The sequence below is a fragment of the Dama dama genome, chromosome 10, assembly GCF_033118175.1.
Source record: "Dama dama isolate Ldn47 chromosome 10, ASM3311817v1, whole genome shotgun sequence".
Classification (NCBI taxonomy): Eukaryota; Metazoa; Chordata; class Mammalia; order Artiodactyla; family Cervidae; genus Dama; species Dama dama.
The window spans coordinates 21,061,198-21,084,321 of NC_083690.1; the positions used below are offsets into that span (position 1 = coordinate 21,061,198).

General features: G+C 49.8%; 1 protein-coding gene across 3 annotated transcripts in view; it reads left to right on the top strand.

Moving 5' to 3' along the window:
- Positions 1–17,505, top strand: part of POLR3E (RNA polymerase III subunit E) — a 31,199-nt gene extending 13,694 nt beyond the window's left edge. For 2 of the 3 annotated variants that reach the window (XM_061152995.1, XM_061152997.1), the window contains 15 exons: positions 1,199–1,306; positions 1,646–1,695; positions 1,991–2,110; positions 3,191–3,276; positions 3,540–3,584; positions 3,678–3,769; positions 4,631–4,751; positions 7,343–7,424; positions 8,707–8,766; positions 8,865–9,022; positions 9,512–9,573; positions 10,149–10,675; positions 12,954–13,031; positions 15,282–15,407; positions 16,527–17,505. In XM_061152995.1, coding sequence (XP_061008978.1) covers positions 1,199–1,306; positions 1,646–1,695; positions 1,991–2,110; positions 3,191–3,276; positions 3,540–3,584; positions 3,678–3,769; positions 4,631–4,751; positions 7,343–7,424; positions 8,707–8,766; positions 8,865–9,022; positions 9,512–9,573; positions 10,149–10,675; positions 12,954–13,031; positions 15,282–15,407; positions 16,527–16,583 — 1,772 coding nt within the window. In that variant the 3' untranslated portion in view covers positions 16,584–17,505. The remainder of the gene's footprint in view (positions 1–1,198; positions 1,307–1,645; positions 1,696–1,990; positions 2,111–3,190; positions 3,277–3,539; positions 3,585–3,677; positions 3,770–4,630; positions 4,752–7,342; positions 7,425–8,706; positions 8,767–8,864; positions 9,023–9,511; positions 9,574–10,148; positions 10,676–12,953; positions 13,032–15,281; positions 15,408–16,526) is intronic. The other variant, XM_061152996.1, reaches the window with a different exon arrangement.
- The last annotated feature ends 5,619 nt before the right edge of the window (positions 17,506–23,124 follow it).

Sequence of the window (23,124 nt, forward strand, 5' to 3'; positions counted from 1 at the left end):
TAAAAAAAAATTATTTGGCTGTGCTGGATCTTAGTTTGTGTGTGGCATGGGGGAGCTAGTTCTCCTACTAGGGATCGAACCCAGGGCCCCTGCCTTGGGAACACAGAATCTTAACCACTGGGCTGCCAGGGAAGTCCTTAAAGCCACATTCCTTCCTCTGACTAGTCATGTATTTATTCCTCATCTCAAGCACTCTGCTCCCTCTGGTGTCCCAGAGAACCTCCACAGAGCCTCGTGTCTGATTTCTTTCAAGCCTACATTGACTTGATTGAAACTGATTATCTTTGCACGGCCTCCCAGTGCACAGGTCTGAGGCCCAAGGAAAAGTTAGGATCTGTGTCAGAGATGGTGTAGACACTCTTCTACCTGCCTCCGCCAGGCCCCTCTCCAGCCTGGTTTGCATGAGCCAGTTTTTTTTTTTCCTTTTGTTTGTTTATTTGTGAGCTGCGCTGGGTCTTTGTTGCTGCTCAGGCTTTTCCCTAGTTGTAGCTCACAGACTTCTCATCACAGTAGCTTCTCTAGAGCTTGGGCTCTAGAGCACAGACTCAGTAGTTGCGTCACACGGGCTTAGCTGCTCCGCGGCATGTGGGATCTTCCCAGACCAGGGAGCGAACCTGTTACCTCTGCATTGGCAGGTGGAATTTTATCGACTATGCCACCAGGGAAGTCCCTGCACTAGCCAGCTTAATAGGATGGGTGGGATTTGACAGGGAGACAGGTTGGAGGATGTGGGGTTAGGGAGACAGTGAGGGAGGTCTGGCAGAGGCCTGGGTGGGGGCCGGGGAGAGTGGGGCGTGTTTACTGAGTCGCCATTGGCGCCAGAACAAGCAATTTGTAGGGAGGGGAGTGGGGGCCAGGTCCAGAGGTCCTTGAATGTTGGTGGAGGAGGGTTTGCAGGTAAGCCTTAAGGAAGCAACTTTGAGCCAGAGTCAAAGTTCACGTCTTGAGTCAAGGGTTCATGTCTTGATCTGGTTTATGTGCTTGCTATGTCCAACACAGCCAGATTGGGTTGCAAATGGCTGTCAGCCTGATGATCCCAAGGCTCTTGGACTGGGGGCTAGAGCAGAGGCGGGAGGCAGTTGGGCAGTGAGCTGAGGCCTTTCAGGGAATCTGGGGCCCTTGGTGACTCCCGTGAGCCAAGCTGGGTGGGTCAGCCTCAGCTCCTAGCGTCAGGTCCAAGCCCTTCTTCCTCTGCCAGGTGAGCTCCACCTGACACCTTTACATGGCATCCTGCAGCTGCGGCCCAGCTTCTCCTACCTGGATAAGGCAGACGCCAAGCACCGTGAGAGAGAGGCGGCCAATGAGGGTGAGCTCGGGGTCCCCAGCGCTGTGTCTCTCTGTACATGTTAGCAGGCAAGGTCGGTCGTGGGAAAAGCACGAAAGGGCTGAATTACAGGATCCTTAGCAGCATCCCCGGCCTCTACCCCCTGATGCCGGTAGCACCCGCCCCCACAATTTTGACCACCAGAAATGTCTCTGAATTTCCAAGAGTCTCTTTGAATTTCCCTGGGGAAATTCAGAACCACTGACTTAGGCTGCTACCTCTGTCTAGGAGGAGAATTCAGACACCACTGCTTGAGGCCTGCCTGGTGGGTGGGGTGGAGAGCCTCCCAAGAGGCTGCGAGCAAGGCCTTTTCTTTTGCAGCAGGAGACTCTTCCCAGGACGAGGCAGAGGAAGACGTGAAGCAGATCACGGTGAGCCCAGGCCCCGCGAGCACAGCTGGGAGGCAGTGGGGCCACCTTTGTGCTCCTGGAGGCAGCAAGGGTGGGCGGGTCTGCGTGGAGCATGGGCTCTGCGGGTGAAACGGAAAGAGTCCATCCCTTAGAACCTTCTGGCTGGACTACCTGGAGGGGTAATCTGCCGGGCATGAGGTGGGTGGGAGTGGGAAATGCCCCAGATGCCAGGTTCTCTGGCCTCCGGGTAGGCCCTGGATGACCGCCTGGAAGTGCCCCAGGCCTGAGGTCCTGCCCCCCCACCCCCCCACCCCAGGTGCGGTTCTCCCGGCCTGAGTCGGAGCAGGCCCGCCAGCGCCGAGTGCAGTCCTATGAGTTCCTGCAGAAGAAGCATGCCGAGGAGCCCTGGGTCCACCTGCACTACTACGGCCTGAGGGTGAGCCGAGGTCCCTGGGCGGCATGGACGCTGGCCTCCGTGGGCTCCTGGGAGAAAAGCCACAGTGCCCTGGAAGTGTTACCTGGTGGCCTCATCGTCTCACTTCCACTTTCTTTCAGACTGAGTTGTAGCCACTTGGTAGTGCCACAAGGAGAGAGGTTAGGTTCTGGGGGCAGGTTGTCCTGTGTTCCCGCTTTCCTGCCTGTGTGCCCCCGGGGAGTGAGTGACCGTGTCACCCGCGGTGGTGGTGGCCAGTGGGCTCTTGCTGAGTGTGAGCCTCTTGTTGGGATCAGTGAGGCTTTTATGCATCATGGGCCCTGAATGAAGACTAGACACCCCATCAGGTGCTCCATGGAGAATCAGCCATCTGTCCCATGGCTGAGTTCACTGTGCACCTCACCTGCCAAGGGTGATTTTTACTGTACTTGACTTAGAGCCCAGTCCTTGAAACTATATTGACTAAGGGAAGCAATTGAATATTAGCTCACAAAGACACCACAGGCTCCGGCTCCCTAACATTTTTGTCGAGGTAGAGCAACTTCTGGAACCTTCCTGAAAGAGATTTTTGTGTTGACAGAGCCTTAGACTTTGGGTCAGACTTCCAAAAGCTCTCCTGTTTCCTGGTGTGTAACCTTCGGCAAGTTACTTAACCTTTCTGAACCTCCGTTTCCTCATCTATTAAAATGGGAATAATAATAACGGTTCCTATCTTCATGTTATTTTGGGGGTGGGATGAGTCGGGGTGTGTGTACAGCCATGGGGACTGAGCCTGGTGCATACTAGGTGCTCAGTGAGCGCGCGGTGTTACTTTTGTCATTGCTGTCTGTGTTCCTGTATCAGACGGCACTGAGGCACAGGTGCGCTGGGACTGTGCAGTCGTAAAGGCAGGAAGGAATGTGGTTGAGGCCACATGCAGAGGCCTTGAGTGCTCTGCTCAGGAAGTCGGGATGGTCCTGTGGCCGGCCTTGGAGCCCGACAGTGGGTGACGAGCAGAAGGTGATGCAAGGCTGAAAACCAGATTGCAGGGGGCGGCCTGGAATGTTGGCTGAGGTCCTCTGACTCCCTGCTCCTCCCCCGCAGGACAGTCGCTCTGAGCACGAGCGCCAGTACCTGCTGTGCCAGGGCTCCAGTGGGGTTGAGAACACAGAGCTTGTCAAGTCCCCCAGGTGAGCTCGGCCAGGCCGGGGCTGCGGAGGGCTGCTGAACCTGACTCTGCCTCCGGGAGCATCCCTCTCTCGTGGGTTCTGCTTTGAGGCTGTGGCCCCTTCTGTAACATGGTGGGAAGATGTGGAGGGGTCCATCGTCCTCTGGAGAGGGCCAGGAGCGGGGGTGGGACTTCGGGGCGGCGGCTTGGATACAACCTGGTTGGGGACCAGGGTGGGGCAAGGACAGAGCCCTGCGAGCTGCTGACCGTTCTCTCCCCCGACAGTGAGTACCTCATGATGCTGATGCCCCCCAGCCAGGAGGAGGAGAAGTGAGTAGAGGGGCCAGACGCCTTTCCCCGCTGCCCCTTACCACCCGCCAACCTGCCCCTGGCCTCCTAACCCTTGGCGTTGGTTTTCAATAGAGACAAACCCGTGGCCCCCAGTAATGTCCTGTCCATGGCCCAGCTGCGCACCCTGCCCCTGGCTGATCAGATCAAGATCCTGATGAAAAACGGTGAGTGGGCAGCCCTGCCCTGGGGGAGCCCCAGCCTTGCCACCTCCTGGGGAAGTGGAGTTGGGACAGACTTAAGGCCCAGGAGCGAGGCCCAAGGCCTTTGGAAAGTGCACTGAAGCTGGTGACAGGCCACAGGTCCCTGTGAGCCTGGGCAGGCCACTGGCCTTCCTGGGATGTGTTGTTTATTTATGAAAAGGAACTAAGGCAGCTGCGGGCTGAGGTGAAGATGCAGAGGTGGGGCTCCTTAAAGGATTGTGCAGAGCCTCGCGCGTGAGCGTGAGCTGTGTTCATTTTCACAGTGAAGTGTGTCCCCTCAGCAGGCTCCCCACAGTGAGGACTCTGAGGCCAGAATCTTCAGAAAGGACGTGAGCCTCGAACCTCAGAGCTGAGTCCCAGGTCCTAGGCTCCTCTGAGATGCCAGCACGAGGGGCTGCGGGGCCGGAGTGCAGAGGGGAGCTCCCTGGGGTCCAGGCTGCTGGCCTTGCTCCAGAAAATGTGGGCCTCCCCAGGCCCTGCCACTGCTCACTAGGGCTGGGGGCTCAGTTGGGGGTGGGGAGAGCAGAGCACCATGATCAAGTGCGTGAGCTTTGGACCCAGATGGCCTGAGTTCAAGTCCTGTCTCTGTCACTTACTAGCCAAGTGATCATGGGTGAATTTTGAAACCTTCTTGGGCTGGGTCTTCCTCATGAGGCACTCCTGCCTTCCTCCTTGGGTATTCCTCCAGGGCTCAGTGAGAGGCGGGTGCCTGCCCGGAGTGAGAAGCCAGTGGCTGCAGCTGTTACGTTCCCACTGTCCTGCTGGACTTGTTACGTGAGCCCAGGCCCCTCTTGGCTTGTCTGATGTCTCCTGTGTCCTCCTCAGTGAAGGTCATGCCTTTTGCCAACTTGATGAGCCTCCTGGGCCCCTCTGTCGACTCCGTGGCTGTTCTGCGTGGCATCCAGAAGGTGGCGATGTTGGTCCAAGGAAACTGGGTGGTGAAGAGGTAAGTTTCTTCTAGTCCCTTAGTTGGGAGCACTTAACCCATTTAAATTGAATGTAAGTACTGATTTACTGACTGACAAAAACTCTAAGTTTTGGGCTTAAATCTATGTTAGTGCTTTCTGTTTGTCCTGCTTACACTGCATTTTATATTCATTTTTACCTTCTTTTCTTGTTACTGTTTTCACCAGTAACTTGGAAGTTACCTTTCTTGACTCTTTCAGTGATTACCCTATGGATTTCTCAATTTAATATTAGTTGCTACTTTTTACCCTCATCCATGACAGTTCAACAACCTGTAGGATATTTTATGTTGATCTTCCTCTCATTTGTCATTGTATTTGTATATTTTAATTCTCTGTTTTAAACCCTGTAAGACATTATGTTATCCAGTTAATATCCTTTTTTTTAATGAATTAATTTATTTTGCTCATCATTTCTTTGTGTCTCTGAGTTTCTAACCATGATGATTTCCTTCTGCAAAGGTGAGCGTCTGCAGGTCATAAATTTGTTTCTGCTTTGTCCGGAAATGTCTCTTTCACCTTTGTTCTTAAAGAATATTTTTGTTTTGTTTTTAATTTTATTGGAGTATGGCTGATTTACAATGTTAGGGATATTTTTTATTGAGTATAGAATTCTAATTTGGTTATTTTCCTTCCTTTGGTTATATTTCCTTTCCTCCCGGTTATTAAATTCCAATAGAATTTCATTGTATTCTGACCTTCATTGTTTTTATTGTCTATCCAATGTTCCACTGTCTAACATGTGTTTCTTTGTTTCTCTCTGGCTGCATTTAAGATTTTCTCTTATTTTGGTTTTGGTTTTCCACAGCTCATTAAGATGTGCCTAAGTGGGAATTTCTTATGTATCCTGTTGGGCTTCATGGGTCCTGGATTTGTGGCTTGCTGCCTTTATTAGTTTCTCTTCTGTGATTCCTTCTCCAGACTCTGCCTCCTCCCTAGATGGTCGGTTTCTAGGGGGCAGAGACTGTCCTGACTCCCTTTTCCCTGGTACTGGGTATAATGCCTGACACATGGCCGACCCTTGGTAAACCTGACTATGTTTAACGCACACTTGAATTATTTCTGAATTGTATAAGGTAGAACACATTGAATACTCACTGTTTAGGAATGTGATACAAAGTGAGCAATCTGTCAGAGTATAAATTGTTCTAGATTTTTTAAAAAGTTGTTGATTGTGAAAAGTCCATCATTTCCCAGTTGGTTGGCCAAGAAAACTGCAAAGTATGTTCATGTTACAACCACATGGTGACAGCCTTGCCCTGGAAAACGGACGGTGCCTGTGTGCTTTCTGGGGCCTGGCAGCATTTAATTATGAGGGCCTTTGGGGTGGCACATCACCTGTTAATCGGGACCGCATGTGTGTGCGCTGTGGGTGGATGAAAGCCAGGGGAGACCGTGCCCGCCGAGCCCTGGGGCCGTGTGCCCACGGGAGGCCCAGAGACTTACCAGGCGCCTGGCAGCTGGGCAGCCGCAGAGCGGGGGTTCACGCTGGCCCAGCACCGCCGCGCCCCGATCTGCTCATGGCCTGTCGGTCCTGCGACTTGAATGTGGGCCCGCCGGCGTTCTGTCTGCCCGGTGCTTTGGGGCTCGCTGCCACCCGTGTGGGCAGTGGTCTTCCCATGCCCCGTCCTTCTGTGTCCCCGTGAGGACGCGATACGGAGTGCTCCCGTTTGTTGAGTAAATGTGTCTGGACTGCTTGTTCCATGCCCTGCCCTGTGCTGTCTGGTCCTTAGGAAATTGAGGCGAGGCCTGGGGTCTAGGGGTGGGGTGGGCACCATGACAGTCCAGTGCATGGACCCCATTGACTCACTAGTGGACATCTGCTGTCCATGTGGCAGAGGTGGACAGCCCAGGCCAGGGCGCTGTCCTGTAGGGCTTTCAAGGTGGGCACAGCTCAGCCTTGAAGGAAGGCAGTAGTTGGGTGCCAGGTGGGCTTGAGGGGGCAGGGGGAGGCAGGCGGAGCCAAGGAGTATGTGTCTCTGGGCAGCAGGGTCTGCCTCTGGATGTGGTGTCAGGATTATGCTGTGGAAATGCTTTTAAGCTTTGGCACCTGTCATTTGCCCTTGAGTGCCCATTCTCCCCAAAGGCTTCAACCTCACCCATGCTTGGGGTCTGTCCGGATCCCAACTCCTGACCCCTCCTGCCTCAACTCACACTGCCCACTCCTTCCCTTTGGGCCAGGGGTAAGGCTTTGGGTGTTGCTTCATTGCAGGCCTCTCTTGGCATCTTACCTGCTTTACATGTGGGACTCGCTGTCCTCCAGAGTCCTGGGCTCAGCCTGTCTGTCTCTGAGCCCCTGACCCTCCGACCATGCAGGGGCCTTGGGGCTGGGCCCATGTGTGAGGGAGGCGTTGGGAAAGGGGTAGGAGAAGAACTCGGGTCTGTGTAGGGGAGGCTGCTGCTTTCCTCCCACACGGGTTCAGGGAGCCAGGCTCCCGGGGAAAATGGCGGGTGATGGGAGCTGTTGGGGCCCATGTTGGAAAGAGGCCTGGGCTTCCGCTCAGAACTTGAGGGAGTGGGAGGCAGGAGGGCTGAGGACAGGGCCTGACCAGCCACCCCGTCCCCTTGGCAGTGACATCCTGTACCCCAAGGACTCCTCCAGTCCTCACAGTGGCGTGCCGGCCGAGGTGCTCTGCAGGGGCCGAGACTTTGTGGTAAGTGCCCAGGCCCTCTGGCCTCCCGGTGGAGGGTGGGGGGCTCGGGGGGTGGGGGGCTCGGGGGGTGGATGGGGGCTGCACAGTGTCCCGGACCCTCGCCCAGGCAGCGGGCAAAGGGCAGGAACGTGGGGCCCGGTGGGGCGGTGGGGAATAGAGGGCTCTGGACTCTGTCTTGCTTCTCCCTCCCCTCGGACCCTGGAGTCTTCAGTTTCACAAGAACCTTTGAGTTCTTAGCCTGGAAGCCCATAGATAGATTCTGACCAAGGAGCTATTTGACCTGAGTGATATTTTTAAAATGACTTACTGTCTATTTTTACAAAAAGCAATCAGACTCACGCTAGATTTCTGCCTTGTCATGAATAATTGGACAGTCTGGTATCTCTGGACCTAAACCCCCAAAGAGCTGCCACTCTGAACGGGGCTGACACTCCCCGTTCACCACAGTCCCTGGCACACCGTTCCCTGCACTGTGGCTACAGGCTTCAGCTGCTCCTGAGCTGGCTCATCCCTCCACCCCGTCACCCTGTCCTGCCCCCCACCCCACCCCCACGCTTATCCAGAGCTGAAGTCCCAGCCAAGGTATCCCTCCTCAGGGCTTGGCCCCTGAGCTGCTGCGGCTTGCACTCCCTCCCTTGACCTTGGCAGTGGGCTTTGAGTTTGCAGCAGTGTCTCCTTGGAGCTGTCTGTGGTGACCTTGGTGAGCTCATGCACAGGTCTGATCATACCAGGCAGCCCTAAGCTGTTTAGGGGAGTGTCTCCATTTTCTCTTTTCTCGCCCGGGTGTCCCGGCTCCTTTGGGTACTGAGCATCTGGATGCCTGTGTGGTTTATTTTCATCTCTGGGGATCAGGGCGCAGCGGCATCGATGGCCATGCTCACACTGGCACACGTGTGCGGCTCAGCCTTCGCTGCCTGTCAGCTCTTCTCTGTTCATGCAGACACTGTCATATGGGTTGTCTGGGAGAGGGTCTTGTCAGGTCTGAGTTGTTGTCAGTGACATACGGGCCAGGCATGCCCCACCCCAGGAAGCTTCTGTGCTGTGGAGTGGGTCCAGCTGCCCTCCTGGAGGAGGTGGCCCTGGAGCTCCTCCACAAAGGAGGAGACGGAGGCTCAGGGTGGAAGTGACTGCCCACAGCCAGGATCCAGACCCAGTCTGCCCGACACCCCAGCCTGGCCTGGGGCCTCCACTCTGTGCCCTCATCCCAGGCTCCCAGGACAGCAGCAGGGGCTTGGGGTACAGTCCCAGGAGTCCTGGAATCACACCTCTTTTTCTCCCTCAGATGTGGAAGTTCACACAGAGCCGGTGGGTGGTAAGGAAGGAGGTGGCAGCGGTGACTAAGGTAAGTGGTGTCCTGCTTGATCGGAGGCCTGGTCCCACCACTGCAGGGATGGGGGCCGAGTGGGGCTGGGCGTGCCTCACCTGGCCTCCTCCCCGCAGCTCTGCACGGAAGACGTGAAGGACTTTCTGGAGCACATGGCCGTAGTGAGGATCAACAAGGGCTGGGAGTTCATTCTGCCTTATGACGGGGAGTTCATCAAGAAGCATCCAGACGTGGTGCAGCGGCAGCACATGCTGTGGACAGGCATCCAGGCCAAGTGAGAGCCTGTCGGGCAGACGAGGGGCAGCCAGGCAGAGGACTCTCACATCATGCCCGGCCACCCTGGCTCCAGCAGGGAGCACAGCCTGGCTGCGGCTGGGATGACGACTGCCAGTTTGGAGCTGTGTGCACCCCTCCTCCACTCAGGTGGACTTTGCTGCGTGATCCCAGAACCCCCTTGGCAGAGGCCTGGCACAGCCCCTCCTGCTGATCCGACCTGACCGGCCTCTATTCTGAGGGGTTGGGGAGAGATGGGAAAGCACTCAGGAGCAAGGTCCCAGGCTTGTGTGGCCCAAGGCAGGCTGGCGGGAGGCCGGCCAAGGAAGGGAGGGTGGGCTGCCACTGCCCACCCCCACCATTCAGCTCCCAGCTGCAGGCAGGGACCACCAAGACTCCACATGTGTGGCATCTTGTGGGGACGTTTCTGTTGGGAGGCAGATAACCGGGGATGTGATTTACAGTTAAGAGTGTTTGTTCTTCTTTTCAGGTTAGAAAAAGTTTATAATCTTGTGAAGGAAGCCATGCCAAAGAAGCTGGACGGACAATCAGGTGTGGAGGGCGTTGGCTGGGCGGGCCCTCACCCTGACCCTGACTCCAGAAGGGCTGCTTTTCTGGGGCTTGTCAGGGCTCTGCCTGGAAGGGATGTGGGGCTCAGTGGTGGCCGACCTTCTGTGCCCTCTTCCCCTTCCCCACAGACCTCAGCTGAAGGCTTGTCTAGTGGCAAAGCCTTGCCTCAGGGACTGAGGCTTCTGGACTCCAGGGCAGTGTCTGGGTTCCAGGCCTGGAGACTTCTCACCCTCTTGGATTGGCAAGGTGGCTACTGGCAGGGACTCAGCTACTACTGCTTCAGACCTACTGGGTCTCTGAATGTGGAAATCTGACTTTTCCGGTTCTGTGTCTTCCCTCATGGTTGGGGTAGCCAGATTCCTTCTGGGTATGGTGGTGGTGAGAGGCAAGACTGAGCTACTTGCTTCTGCACCAGCTGGCTTGCATTTTTCCTGTCCCCTTCCGCTGGTCAGCAGAGTGTCCCCATTCTAACGGAGGGGCATGTCCGTGGGGCAGAGGGGCCGTGGGCCCTTCCCTGCATGGTCTACACTGTCCTGAGCAGCCCTGTCTTCTTCCAGGACCTGTGGGGCTGGTCTCTGGGGACCAGAGAGTTCAAGTCGCCAAAAGACAGGCCCAGCAGAACCACGCGCTGCTGGAGCGGGAGCTGCAGCGGAGGAAGGAGCAGCTGCAGGCGTCCGCGGTCCTGCCCGGCGTGCGGATCAAGGAGGAGCCCATGAGTGAGGAGGGGGAGGACGAAGAAGAGCGGGAGGTGGAGGACGAAGAGGAGCCCATGGACACCTCGCCCGGCGGTGGCCTCCACAGCGGGCTGGCCAACGGGCTGCCTGCCGGGCGGGCGGCAGGCGGGGACAGCTTCAATGGGCACCCACCCTCCGGCTCTGCCGGCAACCCCGTAGCCCGGGAACTCAGGGCCTTTGTGCAGGCCACCTTTCAGAAACAGTTTGTGCTCACCCTGAGCGAACTCAAGCGCCTCTTCAACCTGCACTTGGCCAGCCTGCCCCCCGGCCACATGCTGTTCAGCGGCATCTCGGACCGCATGCTGCAGGACACAGTGCTGGCCGCCGGCTGCAAGCAGATACTGGTGCCTGTAAGTAGCTCCTGCAGGCTCGGCGGCAGACGAGGCCCCATGGAGGGCTCCTGGGCACGCACGCCTGTCCAGGAGAAGGTGGCTGTGGGAGAGAGGCTGGCAACCAGAGGGGCCTGAGCCCTGCTGGCTTTGGGGAAACAGCTGTTGGTAGGGTGCGTGGGGCAGGGGCCCTTGGGAGACCGCTGGCCTTGGCGTAGATCTTGGTTCCCATGTGCTTGCTGTGTGCGCCATTGGGCGGTCAGCCTCCCAGCCCTGCACCCTCATCTGAAGTGGGCGAATGGTAGTTTTGTGTCACGGGCTTTGGTGAGGGCTGAGTGGGCGCCTATAGGCCGTCCCCTGTTGCCTGGCACACAGGAGGGCTTTGGCCTATGCCAGCTCCCGTCCTGGGGTCTAGCCCCTTCCTCTGTCAGCACCCTACCCATTCCTGCCAGCTTTGCCATTTTTTATGATGATTTCACTCCTGGTGTCATTTGATCTTATAGTAACTGCAGATGAAGAAACTGAGTTTCAAAGAAATAAAATGTACTTATCCAGGAAGTGATAGAGCCGGACATTGAACCTCAGTACAGAGGCTGCAAGTCTTAAATCCTTTCTGCTGCAGCTGAGATGAGATGAGCTCTCCCCAGAGCCCTTGGCTGTGCCTGGGTCCTGGCGGGCCTCCCTGTCCTAGCGCTGGCTGGCCAGCACGAGCTGTGGCTTTTCAATGAGCGTTTCTGGCGCTGAGCCTGCAGGTGCAGGGTGGCCACCTCCACCCCAGGCTCCTTGTCTCATCCTGTCATTGGAAGGGGTCCTAGAGGGGAGGAAATCCAGGAGCAGAGGGATCTTTGGAGACCATCTCCCTGAGCTGAGGGTACAAGGGTGCCCGGCTGGGTGCACTCTTCATTCTCCTCCCAGGCTCTGTCCAGACCTGTCAGCAAGTCGGGTGAAGTGGGGCTGTGTCTGCCTCTTAACAAGGGGCACTGATGTCCGCAGTGTCAGGTCAGAAGCACATGCAGCCTTGGGTGATCTGAGGCAAAGGCCCATCCGTGTGTGTGAGGAGCAGAAACTAGGACAAGAGGCCCTGAGTCCCAAGCCCGCTGGCGTGTCCCAGGGGATCTGGCCCTCGTGGCAAGGGGCCTCCTTGGTGAGGTGTCTACAGAAGGTAACTGGGGTTTGGGCGCCCTGCACTATTTGGAGCCTCCCTTGTCCACCCAGCAAATGGGTTCAGTTACCTGCAGACTCACCTTTCTCTGAGCCAGGCAAAGCAGGGACGCCTGCCTGATGTTAGCCAGGCCATCTTGGGCTGTTGGAGGGGATAGAGGACAAGGGACATGGAGTGGCTGTCCCCAGGACCTGCTCATCCTGCCGCTTCTCAGTAGGGTCGGCATCCCTGCTGACAAGACCCTGGTCTTCTCTTCCAGCTCTCTTGCCGACTTCCCTTCTTTATCTTAGTCATGTCCAAGGTGGAAGAGTCCTCTGACCTGTCCAGCCTCATTTTTTTTGTTTTTGTTTTAACACAAGGGAGCTGAGGCCCAGGGAGAGCAAGTATACTCGGACTCTACTCCTCGTTCTACTTATTAGCTGTGTGACCATGAACTCTGAGTAAACCTCTCTGCATGGGACCTCGCTCGTGCAGAGTGGCTCCCTCACTGGTAGCAAATGAGATTTAAAGCCCATCTGGGACCTTACGTGGCAGGAATTGTTACTGTTACTTGGGTTGTGGCGCCAAGGCCGGAACCCACTCTGCCAGGTGCCCTTTCCACCGTCCCCTTCTCCAGGCACCAGGAGCCTGAGCTGCCCTCTGCGTGGTCCATCCTCAGACTCTGCTGGGCCATGTGGCACGGGCTGCTCAGGGTGGATCAGGGCCTCTGGCCCATGCTGACGCGGCTTTTGTAGGAGGGATTGAACGGAATCCCACCTTACTCCTAAGGAGTTAGTGGGGTGGGAGTGCTTCTTAGACACCTCTGAGGGTTGACTGAGGGTGGGAGGACACTGGATGTTAAAGCAGAAGGGAGAGCCAGTGGCAGGCTGATGGGAAAAACAGAAGCCGCCTCCCCGCCTTCCCGAGCATGTCTGGCTTCAGGCCGGGCGTGCCTGCTCCTCACGCTCCTCCGTGCGTGTGGCTGGTGAGGAGGGAGAAGAGGAGGCAGGTTTGCATCCGCCCTCCGCTAGTGAGAGGCAGAAGCTAGGACTGGGACTCTGTGCCCAGAACTGGGTGGGCACAGACTGGTAGGCCCAAGGAGAGGGTGGGTTCGTGTGTTAAAGCCAAACAGCCAGCTCACGCCCGGGCCTCGGTCAGTTTCCCCCACAGACGGCTGCTTCCCCGGATGAGCAGAAGGTGTTCGCCCTCTGGGAGTCTGGAGACATTAGTGACCAGGTGAGGTGACCTTCCCGTCTCCCCAGGAGGGAGCAGGGTGGTGTTCTGCAGGGGGGAGACCTAAAGTGTAGTCGTGTCCATTTCAGATTTTCCAGCCACTCCCAGTTTTAAATATTCTGTTTCTGTGTCTCCGAATATTTCAAAACATACTGGATGTGCCAGTGGTGTGAGCCAAAAGCAGTGGTTTCCAAATGTCAGGCCGGACTGGCTGCATAAGAAACACCTTTTAAAAAGTACAGGACTGACCCCCAGAGATTCAGTTCAGTTCTATAGGAATGGGGTAGGGTCCTAGGTATTTGTTTCTACAAAGCCTTCTAGATGATTCTGCTGCCCAGCCAGGCTTGTGAAGCGCTGATGGCCCGCATTTCTCAGGTGACTGATGGTGGCGGGAATCAAAAGGATTTCTCATCGGTCTCAGGTGTCAGGTCAGATGTCAGAGAAGTCAGTCCTTTCACCTCTAGTCAGACCTGGACAGGAATGAACAATATGAATTCAACCAGCAGGATCTGAGGTCCAAAAGTTTTCCTTAAATCATGAGCTTGCCTGAATTTTAAAGATTGAGATTTAATTGCTAGACTCCAATAGATCTGTTCTTTTCCAGGTCTTGTCCTTAGGAATGGGGAGAGAGGGAGTGAGCAAAAGCCCCCACTAAGATCTGTGTCCCCTTTTGCCTCTTAGAAGGAGACTGACAGGCAGGCTGAGAACACCAGAGGGACGGGGCCTTCTGGGATGGGATGGAGAGCTATCTGGAGCAGGTCTCTGAGCTTTTGGCCAGAGTGGGTGGCATCTGGGTTTCCTTCTCTTGAACTATTCCAGTAATTAAAAGGAAAAAAAGGTAGTAAGTGCATGTTCTTCAAAACAAATAAGACTGAAAGTTGTATGGGAAACTGGTCTCCTGCTTTGCCTGACCCAATTCCCACTCCTCAGAGGCGATCACTTCTTAATTACAAGGTATCATTACACACACATACACACACACACATACACAAATTGTGCATCTGGTATTTGATGTCTCACCTTGTTATTTTCAATGGACTTCTGGTTGCATTGGTTGAGGATTTAGTTTTCAGTTATGTTGGAAGAATGTGGACAGGTGTGGGACGTATTTTTTTAATTACATCACATATCAATGCTAGACTAGAAATGTATTCATTGTGGAGACAAATATCAGTAGTTTACCATGTTCATTTCTTTTTTATACTGCTTTTCTTGTTTTCACTTGCATGGTTTTCTGAACACATAGATACCATCAAGACTACTGTTCTTGAGTCCCAGACGCCTCTCCAGTGGGACCAGCTCCATGTCTCTTGCTGGCTTGCAATCTTGCGTCTTCCTTGTTGCTCAATCTTAGCTTCTAAGGGAACCAGAGGGGTTGTCTGCATTCTTCCATGTCTTAAAATAGCTTTCTTTTGTCCTCAAGTATTATTTGTCTGGGACTAGGGTTTTGGAGGGCCAAGGATTTTCCTCTGAATTTAACATACTGTTCCATCGTATTCAAGCTTTCAGAGTTGTCCATTTCCGTGGTCCTCTTTTTCTCGGTCTTTCCAGTTTGATCCACATCCTTCCCTTAAACCAGACTTAAGGTTTTATTCTTACCCTGCATATAGCATATCAGTGCATCTCCAGATGTGCCCTTGTGTGGGTTATTACTGTGCTGGATGGTTGAGTCATCCTTACAAAGTACTGAAATTTCTTTACCTGTTTTTTCTCTATACTTTTGGAATTCTTAGGTCACATGTTAGACATAGTGGATCAAATCTTTTCTCTCTCATTTAACACCTTTTGTTCTTTTGGAGGGATTTTGACAGTCTTCTCTCCTTTCTATTTTTCTGTGGGACATACTGCTTTTCATGGCATCCTGTCTTATTTATGCGTCAGGACTTTAAGCCACTCGCTCCTCATCCTATCCTGTCTTCATGCAGTTAAGGTTGTGGCTCCCCTGCCTGCTCAGTCAGTTATCCTCTTGTTTTTCTATCACACAGAAGTATGTCTAAAAACTGCTCCTCTGCTGATGGCTTCACTGGCATTTTTGTTCTTGTGTGCATATATCTTTATTTCTTCATTTTATTGGGGTCTCTCTCAGGAGATGACAAACTGGCCATACGTGTTTGTCTTTAACAGAAGTCCTAAGCAAGGACTTTGATCACAGACTACAGTGTGGAGTTGGGTCCTTTGCTTTAGATTTCTTATTTATTGATGTTTCTGTTTTAGATGATTACTTCCCATAATAACATGTTTTTGCTACTAAAGCATCGACAGGTTTTGCTTGAAATTTTTTCCAAAAATTACCGGGTGCGCCGGAACATGATCCAGGCTCGGCTGACTCAAGAGTGTGGAGAAGATCTGAGTAAACAGGAGGTGGATAAAGTGCTAAAGGTACATCCATTTTTGGTATAATAATATGCAGAGGCTCTGAGCTTCTTTTCCGACCGTGAGCCTAAGAACCACGATGCCCACAGCTGGCTCCTCGCTGTCTTAGGTGGAGACGGACCTGGAAAGGGATCTCATCTGGTACCCTTCTTGTGGCTGTGCTTATCAGGCTTCCTCTGCACCCCTCCCCAGCCTGCTGGGTCTTCAGCAGCAGATCATTGGCATTGGTCTGGTGGGCTTATGCAAAAGGACTAAATTGAATAAGATGTAAACTTCATTAATAGTCTAGCAGGTCATCATCCTTTACAGTGACAGGGCCTAGATTAGAATCCTTACCCCACTCCTTTGAATTGTGTACCACTTTTTTTTCCCCCCTGTAACCCCATACTAACTCTTGTGCTCCTTGCTTTTAGTAGAACAATTTTTAAATCAAATTTAAAAAGAAATAAAAATACTTAATTCCTATTAGGCATTGGCTTCCCTGTGGCTCAGATGGTAAAGAATGTGCATGCAGTGCAGGAGACCTGGGTTTGATCCCTGTGTCAGGAAGATGCCCTGGAGTAAGGGAATGGCTACCCACTCCAGTACTCCTGCCTGGAGAATTCCATGGACAGAGGAGCCTGGTGGGCTGCAGTCCGTGGGGCTGCAAGGAGTCAGACACAACTGAGTGACTTAACACTTTTTTTCATAATGTCTTTATGAGTTGACTCTGTGGCACAAATACCATACTCGCAGAAGCATTTAGTTTTAGCAAATATTTAGCATTCAGTTTTACTGAAAAATGATGACAGATTCCCTATATTCTAGTATTCTTATATTCCAGGTCCATAGATGCTGATGCAATTTGTGAAGCACCTTTTTTCTAGTTAGCTTATTCATATATCTTTTGTATCTTGTGTTTATAAAGCACATTAATTTATAGTCCCTCACTCTTAAGACACCCCTGGGGAAAGAAGGGGTCAAGACCCATGCATGGAGAAGGTTGGGCAGTGATGACCACAGCGTCAGGCAGGTCTTGATCTCCTGTTTGTGTTCTCTCCATGAATCATAAATCAGGTTTTGATATTCTGCACAGAATGTGTTCCTGTTCCTGCTAATGTCTGCTCTCAACATGTTTATTCATAGGACTGCTGTGTAAGCTACGGTGGCATGTGGTACCTTAAAGGGACGGTACAGTCTTGACAACAGTTGCAAATCACTAACCCAGTGAATCCAAGCCCAAGGACGGACGGCAGAGCCAGCAGAGGTGGAAGTAGAGTTTCGGTTGCTTCAGAAGACTTGGAGCAAGAGGAACTGACCACCTCTCGGCCGGGGGCCTCACGCTGTCCAGTGGACAGAGGGGATCATACCCAGCCAGTGGCAGGGTCACCTTGCGGTAGATGGCTCCCAGAAGAGACCAGCTGGGACCTCCTTTGCAGTACAGTTTGAAATTCGTGATGTATTTTGCTTATTATTTGGTTTCATTCTCATAATAAAGAGAGTGTACACTGTCACCGGCAGGATGGTGAAAATCATGGTTTAATATTTTACTTTCAAACTTAATGCCAACAAGATCTGAATGATGTTTACAAGATGAAGAAAACCTCGAGGTTTTTAATATTTAAAATGCCTGGAAGCCAATATTAAGTCTTCAATTATCTATCTGCTAAGACTTCTGCCAACTTCATTAAACAAACCAAACCGAATTGTTTCACTGTTGGTTTCCTGTGGCCATTTTACCTTTTAAAACAAGCTACTTTAAGTCGCAGTCTCAACTGTTTACATGAACCATAGCAAAAAATCAGAATCAAATACAATTTATTCTCAATGTTTGCATATGGATGCAAATAAAACGAGGTAAGTATGGAACAATGTATAAGTGAGGTCATCACACTTTGATGTAGAAAATTTATATTTTGTGTATTTTTAAAATAAATGCTAACACTAACCTGGCATCATGGTGCTGCTGTCTTCAGATGGTTGCAAGAAGGCAGTGCTGTCTGCTCTCAGAGCCTTGTATGTACATCAGGGGGACGGCCGCCAGCAGCACTGCCCCGTGGGACTGTACAGTCACATATGTAACTGTAAAATTTTCTTGTACACATATTAAAGATAGTACAAAGAAACTTGTTAAATTTTTATGTATTTTACTTAGCCTAATATAGCTAAAATATCAACATGTAATAAAAATATTAAATTTTTTTGGTACCAAGTTTTTACTATCTGATATCTTATACACTGTGTAGTCCCTGGGGTCGCAGAGACACGACTGAGCAACTTTCACTTTCACTTTTCATCTTATCACACTCGCAGTTTGGAATAGCTACAGTTTTAGTGCTCAGTTGCCACATGTGGCTGGCCCATATTGACCAGTGGATAGTCAGCCCTTGGAGGATTGTGAAAAATTAAGAGTTAATGCAGGATTGGGCAAGACAGGAAATTTTGCTAAAATAAGACTTTCGCTGTGGTCTGTTGGGCAGTAGAGTCACTACTCTCTGAAGATTTAGATGGTGTATGTGTACGTACTCCCCCCCACCCCCCAAAAAAGAGATACAATATTTGGTAACGAAAGTTTAACAGGTTGATTGTATATTATGTTTTTGGTTCTAACTGTTAACATACATGAGTCTGAAAAGAGTAAAAGCCTTCTAAGTTTCTTCTGGAGTGTGTCCAGCGATCATGCAGCCCTGCTCAAGGGGAGGCCCCTCGTGGTGCAGCAGAGACTGAGCTGACAGGACCTGGCAGGGCTTGGAGTCAAAGCTGGAAACGCCAATAAAGAGAAATGAGTTAAACGCTGAATTCAGATAGCTAGGAAAGTAACAACAGAGAAGGAAATATTTAAGAACAAATTAATGAGGTAAAAATGTAAATAAAGATATACCGATAGCTATCAATGAAGGAAAATGACACGAGCTGTATAGACAATGAGATGGGGGAAATTTAGGGGAATTAGAAAGCATAAATTCCTAAAAGTGGTTGGAAAGAAATTGCAACAGAGCAATTACTAGAGAAGAAAAGGGCCAGGGATTATCACAGTTGAATTATATAAAATCTTTATGATGTAACAGCATGTGATGGTCCCCCAGATTCTTATCAAAGCATTGACTTTAAAGTCTGACAGAGATAGCATATGAATAAAAAGGATAAGTAGTGGATTCCAGTAACATGTTAAAAATTAAGTCAACCATGCCTATGCAAGGGCTTCCTTACTGGCTCAGTTGGTAAAGGATATGACTGCAATGCAGGAGACTCTGGTTTGATTCCTGAGTCAGGAAGATCCCTTGGAGAAGAGATAGGTTACTCACTCTAGCACTCTTGGGCTTCCCTTGTGGCTCAGCTGGTAAAGAATCTGCCTGCAATGCAGGAGACCTGGGTTCGATCCCTGGGTTGGAACCTCCCCTTGAGAAGGGAAAGGCTACCTACTCCAGTATTCTGGCCTGGAGAATTCCATGGATTATATCCCAAAGAGTTGGACACGACAGTGACTTTAGCTTTTCATGTCTATGCAAGGGTGATATCAGGGCATTTCCTCTGAGATAGGAACAAGGTAAGGATGCCTACCATAATTCTATTTAACATAGTATTGGAAGTACTAGCTAGAGCAATGAGGCAAGAAAAAAAACTGGAAAGGAAGTAATATGTTTGCAGATGATATGATCTTATATGTAGAAAACTAAATATTTCACAAAAAAAGTTTGGATGAGTTAAGCAAAGTAGCAGAATACAGGGTCAACACAAAAATCAGTTGCATTTCTACACACTAACAATAAAAAGGAAATAACAATTCCATTTACCAAGGCATCAAAATAAAAACCCCAAAACTTAGTGATTGACCAAGAAGTGGAAGGTTTGTATAATGAAAACCATAAAATATTGCCAGAAGAAATTAAGACAAATGGAAACACATCTTTTGTTCAGGGATTGGAAGAGTCAATATTACCCAAAGTGACCTACAGATTCAATGCAATTACTATCAAAATCCCAATGATGTATTTTGCAGAAATACAAAAACCCATCCTAAAATTAATAAGGAATCTCAAAGGACACCAACCAAATAGTCAAAACAATCCTGAATAAGAACAAAACACTGGAGGACTCAAAACTGATTTCAAAACAACCACCAAAGACACAGTGATTATAAAGACAAATAGACCACTGGAACAGAGCCCTGCCTGAAAGAAACACTCATATATTGTCAAATAGAAAAGGACAGACTTCGATAAATGGAGCTGGGAAAACAAGATAGTCTTAATAAATAACAAATTTGGACCCTAAAGTAACATCACAGAAAAAATGGAGCAAGAACTAAAAAAAAAAAAAACCAAAAACCCACCTTTTAGAACTACAGTGTTACTCGGAGAAGGAAATGGCAACCCATCCCAGTATTCTTGCCTGAAAAATCCATGGACAGAGGAGCCTGGCAGGTTATAGTCCAAAGGGGCACAAAGAGTTGGACACAACTGTGTCTCTGCATATGGTGTTACTACATTGGACTTGGCAATCATTTCTTGGTACGTCAGGGAAGGCACAGGTAACAAGAGGAAATAAACAAATTGGACTTGGTGAAAATTTAAAAATTTTATGCATCATAAGACACTCAACAGAATAAAAAGGCAGCCCACAGGAGAAAATACTTGTAAATTGTATCTAATGTGGGATTAATATCCAGATTGTATAGAGAACTATAACTCAAAATAACGCAGTTCAAAAATGGGCAAGGAACTGGAACATTCATTCAAAGCATCAAGTGCGGGAGTGGTGCAGGGCAGGGGTCTCTTAGGTGGTCCCAGCAGGCAGGCCAGAGCCCCCGGTGATCTTCAGTCTGCAGCCTCTGCAGTGGACTGGGAGCAAGCAAATCTGTGTGTTGTTCAGGAGCAGAGCACTGGTTACTCACAGCCCTCAAGTTCCCTAATGAGGCTCATCTTCTTGGTGTTGGGCCCCAGGGCTGGGGTGTCTAATATGTGGCTTGAACCCTTTGCTGCCCAGGGCGGACCCCTGGCTTGCCCTGTGACATCCCCTCTTCTGGGTCACCCGCTGGGGTTGCAGGTTCAGACCATATCACTTTTCCCTTCTTACAAGACTATATGTATTTTCTCTCTTTTTTTTACAGCCTGGTTCTGGGAGAGCCACACTGCTGTCTTCTGGTTATTCCTATATGTAGTTGTAGGTTTGTTGTTTTGAATATTTTTATTTATTTATGGCTCTGCTGGGTCTTTGCTGTTGCGTGGGCTTTTCTCTAGTTGCGGTACACAGGCTTCGCTTGTGGAGTACAGGCTCTAGGGTGCGTGGGCTTCAGTAATGACGGCACTTGGGCTCAGTGGTTGGCACGTGGGCTTAGTCGCTCCTTGGCATGTAGGATCTTCCTGGATCAGGGATTGAACCTGTGTCTCCTGCATTGGTAAGCTGACTCTTTACCACTGAGTCACCAGGAAAGCCCATGTAGTTGTAGTCATGATGAGTTTGTTGGGCAAGGCGAGCCCAGGGTCCTACACCACCATTTTGATCCTGGCTCCCAGAGTTACTATATGATGGGTAGAGTTCCAGTTTTGGTTTTTTTAATGGCTCTGCTGGGTCTTTATTGCTGCACATGGACTTTCTCTAGTTTCAGCAAGCAGGGGTACTCTCTAGTTGTGGTGCGGGGGCTCCTTGTGGTGGCTTCTCCTGTTGTGGAACACAGGCTCTAGGCACAGGGCTCAGTAGCTGCGGCACCCTGGCTCAGCTGCCCGAGGCATGTGGAATCTTCCTGGACCAGGGACTGAACCCATGTCACCTGCAGGGGCAGGCGGATTCTTCACCACTGGACCACCAGGGAAGTCTGAGTTTCAGTTTTAAAGAGTAAAAATTACGGGGATGGATGGTGCTTGATGGTTGCACAACAATGTGAATGTATTTAACACGTTTGAACTGTACACTTAAAAGTGGTTCAGATATTAATTATGTGCATTTTTACCACAATAAAAAAACCAGAAAACTTGAAGTTCAGATGGTTCAAACAACTGTCAAGCACAAAAAGAAAGAGTTTAAAGATTGTTATAACTACATGAAAATCTTATTTTGCAAAATTCCATAACAAGGTAAAAAGATAAATAGCATGTAATATCTAACTGCAAAAGTGAATTTCCTAAATACTAGAGCTCTTTTAATAGGCAAAGGGCAATGCAAAAATGGCTTTGAACAGATTAAAAGCTATTCAACCTTATTAATAAATGCAACACTAAACAATAAGGAAAACACCATTTTTCCTCTATTAGTTTGGCAAGGGTCATAAAGTTTATTGGTAGGGCAACAGGCACATGAAAAGAGGCTCAACACTGGTAATTATTAGAGAAATGCAAATCAGAACTACAATAAGCTACCACCTTCACACTGGTCAGAATGGCCATCATTAAAGAGCCTACAAATAAATGCTGGAGAGGGTGTGGAGAAAAGGCAACATTCCTATATTGTTGATGGGAATGTAAATTGGTGCGGTCACTATGGAGGTTCCACAAAAAACTAAAAATAGAGTTGCCATATGATCCAGCAATCCCACTCCTGGGCATGTATCTGGAGAAACCTCTTAATTTGCAAAGATACATGTACCCCTATGTTCAGCGCAGCACTATTTATGATAGCCAAGACATAAATGTCTATCAACAGATGAATGGATAAAGATGGGGTGGATATATGTAAACAACAGAATACTAGTCAGCCATAAAATGAATGAAATAATGCTATTTGCAACAACCTGGATGAACCTAGATTATCATACTAAATGAACTAAGTCACAAAGAGAAAGACATATCACTTACATGTGAAATCTAAAATATGACACAAATGAACTTATCTATGAAACAGATTCACAGACACAGAGAACAGACTTTGTGGTTGCCAAGGAGGTGGGGGGATGGAGGAGGGATGGATTGATTAGGAGTGTGAGTAGCAGATGGAAACTATTATATACAGAATGCATAAACAGCAAGGTCCTACTGTATAGCACAGGGAACTATATTTAATATCCTGTAATAAACCACAATGGAAAAGAATATAAAAATATGTACATGTGTAACTGAATCACTTTGCTGTACACCAGAAGCTAGCACAAAACTGTAAATCAACGACACAACAATAAATTAAAAAAAAATACACAGTTTAAATATGCATGGTTCAGTAAAGATGCAAGAGACGCTCATTGTAAAATATGGGGTGATAGAAGCACACTCATGTACTAATCTAAGCACAGAATAGTTTGGAATGATACACCAATAAACTGGTAACCGGACAGGACCAGGGCTGGGAGGTCAGAGGGCCAGGGAAGATGAGACAGCTCACTTTATAAACTCTTTATACTGTTTGAAGAAATAATGTTTTACCCATTAATCCAGCTTTGCCCTTGTGCAAAATTAGATTCAATGCTCATTTTAACATTTGAACATTCTAAAGTGTCTTTCCTATAACTGAATTATCAAATGTTTTAAGACTCAACTAGCCAAGTGCTATTAATTTAGAACCGAGTCTGACATTTCTAAAACAGTGAAAATTATATACAGCATATAAAACTCTTAAATCATATAGTAACTTTAATGAACATTAATATGAGCAGAATTTGTACTATTACACAATCCCAAAGATTGGGAAAAATGGAAATGGAAAAAAAAAAATCACTATCAATTCTTCCCAGAGAGATTCTGTTGAAAGAAGAAAAGTAAACAGTTGGTAATAACAGTGAGATGGCTTAAGATTGAAATAACAAGCAATTGATCCA